The sequence below is a fragment of the Micropterus dolomieu genome, linkage group LG19, assembly GCF_021292245.1.
Source record: "Micropterus dolomieu isolate WLL.071019.BEF.003 ecotype Adirondacks linkage group LG19, ASM2129224v1, whole genome shotgun sequence".
NCBI lineage: Eukaryota > Metazoa > Chordata > Actinopteri > Centrarchiformes > Centrarchidae > Micropterus > Micropterus dolomieu.
Genome location: NC_060168.1, coordinates 11,537,609 through 11,546,018, shown reverse-complemented (window position 1 = coordinate 11,546,018; position 8,410 = coordinate 11,537,609). Strand labels below are relative to the sequence as shown.

The 8,410-nt window shown below is 43.0% G+C and overlaps 1 protein-coding gene across 1 annotated transcript; it reads right to left on the bottom strand.

Moving 5' to 3' along the window:
* Nucleotides 1-1,215: 1,215 nt before the first annotated feature.
* Nucleotides 1,216-7,652, bottom strand: stc2a (stanniocalcin 2a). The gene is made up of 4 exons (XM_046031423.1): nucleotides 7,380-7,652; nucleotides 5,194-5,336; nucleotides 4,273-4,484; nucleotides 1,216-4,045 (listed from the first exon to the last, which is right to left on the bottom strand). The coding sequence occupies exons 1-4, from the start codon at nucleotides 7,516-7,518 to the stop codon at nucleotides 3,682-3,684; spliced, it is 858 nt and encodes a 285-aa protein (XP_045887379.1). The 5' UTR covers nucleotides 7,519-7,652; the 3' UTR covers nucleotides 1,216-3,681.
* Between the last annotated feature and the right edge of the window lie 758 nt (nucleotides 7,653-8,410).

Genomic DNA, 8,410 nt, shown 5'->3' with positions numbered 1-8,410 from the left:
TATAAAACACAATAGAAATGCATCTGTTGTTCCTCATTAGGTTGTTTGGAGACATACTGTTCTTGTGTGCTTCCTCTAATCCAAGAGCAAGGAGAATAACTGTAAGTTTAGTCACTTTAAGCTCACATTTCAAATCAAAATCTGACATATCAAACCTAACAAATCATTTCAGCCTTTAGGTGACCCAACTCACCCCTATTAAAAATCAAATACTTGCACCTGCTCCCAGCGGCTGTCTTTACTTCAATAAAAAGAGAGATGTCACCACCCAGTGGTCATTTTGTATCACTACATGCTCAGAGATACCAGTTAAAAACTGTGGCACCCTGGCAGAAAGTGCAATACAGATTCATATTGAACTGCAGAGGTGCTGACAGTGTAGAAGCTCAATGATGTGTTCTGACATGACATACAGCCTTCCTTCTACGCTGTCACACAGTAGGTAAATTGGAAAACAAATGAGGGCAGGATTTGTGTGTCAAATTCCCATAAAAGGCCAGTGCAACTCCACCTCAGCACACTTAACTCAACTCTAGAATGACTTAAAACTCCAAAACAAGAGTTAGAAATCTGCCTTTCAAAATTAGAGCACTGTCTAAATGTTTAGTGAGGCAATGTACACTGTTGGGACAACTCATAAAAACTGACACCCTGAACACCCCCCAAGCATTGCATACAATCCAGACTTGCTGACGTAAATGTTTAGGTCTTTCAATAGGGAGGATATTTCCAGTCCTTGAAACTTTAAACACAGACCGTATTTCACTGTCAGAAAGGAGGCGGCAAGTCAAGCGAGAACAGGGTGTCTTTTAACTTGTGTATATCTGAGACGACGAGGCCTTCTCTGCTAACCTGCTCAGAGGGTGTTGAACATCTTGCCCCTGAAAGTTTTGTACTCTTGTCTGAATTCTGCATCTTTTTCTTTGCCACAAGAACGTGTTTGTCCTGGCATTTGTGCCATGATTTTATGCTACTTCAATATAAATAAAAATTATATTGACAGACACAACATGTACAAAATACAGACAAACACATTTTAATGATAACATGATACATCTGTTCCATGAGTCCAAATATATTTATAGAACCATATGCCCAATGTCTTACAGGTGAGTTACAAACTTCTAGACCATGTTCTGTATTTTCAACAGTGAGAGAAGAGTCCCTGTGCTTAACAGAGGAAAACAACTTAATGTGGTGATGGAGCACTAACAATGCAGGAAACATGGTTAGTTTTATTTTCCTCTGAACGCATAAAGAACAGCCATTCAAGCCACTACATTATTACAAAAAGCCATATCAAACCTAATGACAGACAGCTGAAACAGATTGTCACTTTACACACATACAGTACATTCTCAATAGAATTAGCTTATGTCTCATGATGGGATGTCACAGGAATCCCAACCTCCACAACAGAGTAAAAAAAGAAAAGCCCAAAAGCCTCACTGATGATACAAACATTTGGAGCTTAATATATAATAGTCTCTTAATGATTGGGAGGAAAAAACATTACCTTGCTGTAAGTACATAAGGGTGGGGGAAATAAGGGAAAAACCCCTGAACTGAGCCACAAAATCTGAGCATGTTTTATTTTCTTTTTGCACCTTTTGCGCCCCAGCACGTGGTGTAGTGTGCTCACAAACTGCACTTCCACAGCGAAAGCATGTGACTGGCTTGATATGGTCAAAAGCCTATGTGTGTGACCTCAAGGAGGGAGAGAAGAAGAGTACTAAGAGAAGTAAAGATGGAGTGAATCATCACCTTAAAAAAAAAAAAAAGTTGAGCATGTTTCTCTCCTTCTTGCTCCACTCCTCTCTGCCTCTCTGTGTTGCTGGCTCTTGGCCGTGGCCCAGAGGAATTCTCTGGTGGCCTCGGTAAATATAACATTTAGAATAACAGCGCCACAGCCCCCGTGTGTGGACTTAACCCAGTTCCTGGGTCCTTGCTGCGTTGCCTGCAGCTCTAACGGGTAGAATAACCGGCCTTCATGTCTCTCCTGACCTAGGTAAGGGACCAGAGAGAAATAAGGGATAATTTATAGGGGCCAGAAATCTGGAGGGTTTCTGTCAAGCCTCTTTCCTGCTCATTGGGACACCACAAAAGGGTAACATTGCCCTTCTAAAGAAGGGACTCCGTCTGGTCCTAAGGAGCACGTGGGGATACAGGACTTGGTGCTGTAGTTGTTCTAATGAAATATCCTATACAGGGAGGTCTGATTAGAGGGTGACTGTTCCGGTAACCTGGTCTCACTTCTTAACCTGCAGCAGTCCAAGACAAACTGACAATCATCCAAAGTGCAAAATCTAAGACTTGTGGCTCAACATCATCGTAAAATAGCTCAACATTAAATCTCATGACACAGTATCACCCATTCACTTAAATCACAGAGAAGCGGTCACTGTGGACAATAACAAGTTTAGGCACCTTGATGTGTGTGATTTTACATTTGAAAGGACTTGAGCATCCTCTCGTTGCTGCAGTTCCCCGATAGCTGACAGTTAGATGGAAAACCAACTCAAAGAGAATGTAATAACATTTGACAGTTCAGTTATTATTGGTGAACAAGAACAATAATGTCTCCTAGAGCTATGAACATGACAGTAATCTGTAATGTCACTGAGACACAGTTTTCTGGAGCTCTATTAACAATGAATGAGAGTGACGTGATACTTTCTGCATCCAAATGAGATGCATGTCGGAGTTGCACTAATACTCATGAAAGAAAAAGAGTCCATGAAACAGCGTCTGCTATGTTAGTCTCCCATTCATTGCCGTCCAGACAGCGGTGCTTGATGACATCAGAGATCAGTCTTGGCTCTCTTACTTCTAGCTTTGTGAGAGACTTACCAATGCATACAAAGGTGAAATAATTGTCCATATTCATAGTATTACATTTGCATCCTCTTTAAAATGGATTTTCACTTTAAGAATGCACAAGTTTGTTGGCTTTGTGGCCATCATGCACTACAATTCATATGTGCCAGAACTGGACTTGAAACCTGTACAATTTGTATTTAATCATCAAGTATCTATAATTATAATACACACATTCCCACTCTGAAACAACAAATGGTGTATGTTACATATCTACAGACCAATGTGATGGGTGCAATACTGTGAAAAGAACAACAGACAGCACACCATATACTATGTCATCTAAAGTACATCAGTATTGCATATTGTAACTATATTTATACACGTTTATATAAATATAGATAAGTATATTTCTATGTACATTTTGATATTTCAACATTGCATAAAGAATAAAATAAATAGTACAAATATAATCAAATCTTACAGTAAGTATGATTTGATAAATGCTATATTAGAGCCAAAACAGTCCTAACAGTTAAAATAATCATGATAATAACAATTATTATTCCATTTAAAAAAAAATTGTGGCCTACAGTCTGGCATAACAGTACAAGCTACACCACAATTACCCTGCAAGTTTACAATGTGGGACTGCTGGAATGACTGGAGAGGGTGGAATAAGGACAGGAAAGGTCAGGGCTTGTTTCCTTCTGCTCAGTCTGTCTGGGAATTTGTGTGTGTGTGTGTGTGTGTGTGTGTGTGTGTGTGTGTGTGTGTGTGTGTATGTTTAGAGGTGTGCATAAGTCTGCAAGTGTGCATTTTAAATGTTGTAGGGGTCAAAGGTTGGGATTGTCTCCTGCGCTTTCACCTCCGGATGTCGGTGGCCTCGGGGTTTTCCTGCTCAGCCACGACTCCAGCTTCTGGATTCTGGCGACGTGGTCCCTGACTGCGATTGCGTGGGTGAGCGTTGAAGCCCGCTTTACCAGGTTTGTCCTTGTCGCCTTGCCGTGGGGGGCGAGGGTGCTCCGGCTCAGAGTGGGAGGGCAAGGAGTGGCGGTGGTGCTCGACGGCGGAGCCGGCGGGAGATGGGGCGAGGGAGGAGCAGAGGCTCAGGCTGTCGCACAGAGCCCCCCAGTTCTGCTCGCACTGTAGCCGGACGCTCCGTGTCAACGCCTCCTTCACCTCCTCACCGCAGCTCAGGAGAATATTCACCAGCTCCACATATGGACTGGGCAGAGAGACAGATGACTCACATGAAGCTTCAGATTTAATATTTGGAAGCACAAAGATCTAGGTCTAGGAAATGACAGGAATGAATGGGATGGTACTATTACTATATATGGAAGTAGAGAACAGACTTAAACTGGCGGAAGAGTCCAGTGAAGGTAAACAGTCAAGAGATACAAAAGAAAGGGTCAGACTAGAGAAAATATATTCCAACGTGAAGTCACTCACCCTTTAGGGAAGAGATCTTGGAAATGGATCATCTCCACCATGACGGCCACATTCTCCTTAGCAGCAGAGCACAGGTTGTGTTTGATATAACACTCTCTCTGGAGCTGGAACACCATCTCTTTAATGGACACACACTTCCTGCTGATACAGCTGAACTTGTGCCGTAGCCCATGCGCCATACATTTCAGGGCATCTTTGATGAAGGACTTCCCCTGTGTGCACACAGAGACCCAAGTGTCGAGCGAACTCTCAAGACAAAGTCCCTTGAAGTTGTTGAAACTTGAGAGTTCACATCAGCCAAAGAAAACACATTGGCTATTAACTAGATGTCATTTTTGACTTCTATAGGCCAATTACTTACACATAATAATTTTGGTACGTTTTTTAGATGTTGTACACCTGTTTCGGCAGTGTTGAAGTGTATGTGTAGTTGTGTTACAGCAAAATTAGTATGAATGTCTAACTATATGCTTCTAATATTGTTCTAATAATGTTTTTCTTCTGCTGAAATCTTCTGGATTTGTCTGCCAAAGATGTCAGTTCCTAGTGTGTGAACCTATAGACATATTAGTACCCCAATCAGGCCTGGCTTGGCTGGCCCTCAGCCTCCGCTATGTATTAAAAGGGAGCTAACTGGGCTTCTGGCCAACTGGATCATGAGTCTTGGTCCTAACTGTATATGCACCAGTCCACCGAGAGTGAAGTGAACATCCCAAGAGAGGCAAAGAGATTATGAGAGGAGTGTATGTACAATCACACTTCTAGAAAAACTGATATGTTTTGAGGCATGTATAGGGGAAAAAAGTACGCAAACTTGTTCATGGATGACAAACATGGAGCAGTGAAGCGGTGGAAAGGAAAAAGGAATGTTGCCTCTGGTTATATAATTTTTCCAAACACACAGACAGACTAGCTTAGTACCTGAGAGTCAAATTTGCCAGCGTTGTGCAGGAACGTCATGCAGATTTCCTGTAGCCCCCGTATCTCGCAGGAGTTATTCTCAAAGCACTCAAACACACCACAGCCGACATCCCCTGCACTCACCAGGCAGTGCTGGATTTCAGCTGGAAAGAGAGAACAGGTTAGGGGAGGGACCTTATCATCTGTTCACAGCAGAGAAAGCAGCAGATTGTTGCAGGCGTGTTTGGCAATGAAGACCATACGGCTTGAAGGCACAACTCCACTTCAGCACTGATTGCTGCACGAATCACAAAGCTGATGTAGCGTATAACTATTTCCACAGACACAGGCGGTCGCTCGTGTGTTCATGACCTAGAGTCTGAGAGAGAAAAGGGACGCAGGGCGAAAGGGGGAGGGATTCTAATTTCCCAAGCTGAGGGATTCCTGCAGAGGAACACTTGGTGACAGATATTACTGTGTCATTCTGCACCACAATCTATCTGCACTGCCTAGCATTGAGATGGGATGGTGCATTGCAGATACAGCTTTGACTACTTGTGGGGGAAACACAAATGCAGCCATTTCTATTGTGTGTCAACTGAATGTGCATCAACAAGTCATGAACTGACATTGCATGCTGAAATCCCAATATTTAAAAGGTGTTTCACTGGAGATATGAGGGGGCACAACAACAGCAATGCAGGCAAAAAAAACTTTGAGAAATATGTGTCATGTGATTAAACCAGCTGTGCACACCACTGGCTGGCTCTCAAGTGCCCCTTTCTCCTTACTGTAGCCATGAAAGGCAGGAATAACACAGATGATTGAGGACATAAATTACCAAGAGAAAATGAAGGTCTCTCTTTTCTGTCTGAGAGACTATATTATGAGACATCTGACTACCAGCAGGGAACCTGTCAGAAACACTGCTGCTTACTCTATGTGACATTGTTGAGAGTTTCATTCTTAAAGTTAATTATGACAAATTGCAGGTTAGGTTGGGAGCCAACAGGCCGCATACAATTTCAGTTTGGCTAAGAAAGCTGACCTAAGTAAAACATAATTACACGCTGATTTGTCTTGGAACTGATAACTGATGGGCGTAACAACATTTTTCCTTCAGTCGGAAGTGCGCACCGGTTGCGCAAAGACAAAGTCTTGCACAGCAAATATAGGATTATATGTGACTTATTAGAAATCACGCTTGTCAACAAAGAACCTCTGTTGGGGGGGCAGTAGTAGGGGGAAGGGGAATAGCTGCTGCGGGGTTTGTAGGCACAGAGTTGAACTTTAGTGCGCAGGAAAAGTGAGCCGCTGTCAGCAGTGCTTGTTTTGGCATCACGGGAATGTGCTTGGATCGTACGAGCTTGGCCGCAACGTGCATTGAATTACACAGTGGTGTTACCAGGGTCTCTGCTGCAAAACCTGCGTTGGATTTCGTCCTTATTTTTCAGTGTGGAGGCAAGATAACAATTGCTGTAATATTTTTGACACAGGTTCACATGAGGTCCCCAAGTCATGCTGTGTATGAGTAACAAAAAAACCCCAGCCAATATGAACGACAGGTTTGAGGATGAACGGCGGCGGTCTAACGTGGTGTTAGTACTTTGTGTTAATTAGGCAAAGCACACTTTTTATGGTATTGAAGCAATATTCCCCCAGAGGACTGATTAAATAAAATAAAAAAAACTCCTGCTTGCATTCAGCGCGGACCAACGACCACACTACTACAATCATTACTGCTCTACTAACCTGCTTGATCACACCACCCAACATTCATTTGAAGAGACAGCCTTGACAACAAATGCAAAATACAGATTTCCTCCACAAAACCACTGAAACTGTTACCTATAACTCGCGCACACGCGATCACCGGCGCGCACCCACACCTAGATGCGCTGCCGTATACATTACCTATTACCTTGTGCCATTCTATTAATAGTTTACTAACATATTAGGTTTCTGTCTGAGAGTATTTACAAGATATCGTCTTTCTTAGTAATCGAAAAGAATCACCCGTGTGCACCGTAAAGCCGGGGTTTCGGTGGTAAAACAGCGGATTGCTCAAATCGCCCGGACGAGTCCCCAGCATGGTTTCATTTGCAGCCACAGAAACACGTGTACGGACAAACCCCACGTAGATGTGTGAGCAGTTGCACCAACCAAGAATCTGCACATTCTTATCTCTAGTAACACTTATTTCTTACCTGTATTCTGCAGGGAGAGGCGTCCTTTCTGGCTCACAGGCTTCTCCGGGAGGCTGTCATGGATATCTATATTATCCGATCCCACTACTTGCTCCAGCACTGACAAAACCAGCAGCGCCACGGCCAGTTTGACCAACATTGCGTCTCAGACAGTGCGCTTCGATTCCCAGCAAAAGATCCGGCAATGTGTGTGTGTGTGTGTGTGTGTGTGTGTGTGTGTGTGTGAGGGTTCACCTTGGATCAGTGATCAGCGCAGCTGCGGCTTGGTGTCTTATGGGCCAGCTGTGGGACTGAATGCATGGGCTGGATGCTGCCTATATTTCTCAGAGCCCCGGGTGTCAATTTGGATGAAGGAGTTAAGCAGGTGTTGTCGGTTGGGGCTTCACAACCAATCAGAGACGCAGACATCCACGTCCAAGGTTTTAGGGGAGTGTCCAGTGAAAGTCCCCTTTTTGCAATAAAACTGGCGCCATAACGCATGCAGCAATATTCACGAGTAAGTTAACTGTGACAGCTCTGGCATGATCAAGCAGTGTCTCACAAACCAAATCAGCAGAAGTCAATCATTTAATGTCCAATGTAACCCATAGACCTCCAAAAACACACATAGCCTATGCATTGAAGTAATCTTTCAACAGCTTGTATGATTAGCATTTATAGCCTACTGCAAGATAACTTAGAGTTCCTGCTTGATACAGCAGTGAAAAGTCAATAGAAAGTCTGTTTTTGCTATAAAACTGGAGCACTTATTTAGGCTACAATGAGAGCAGTGGGAGGATCAAGAAATACCTAGATTGCCAACAAGAAAATTGAAGCACATGATGTCCAAGTGCTCTACATAAAATAGGATTGAGCTTGTGCATCTATAAAGTCATTAATGCAAGGTAGTAATTAAATTAACAACAGCTCTAAAGATGTCTGTAGTCATTGCTTTCACAGAAAGTGGGTGTGAAGTCTGCCATAACAGAAACGCTCACTGAAAACAAACTACACAGTATAAATTTGCAATCAATATTCTCATAATAACAGGA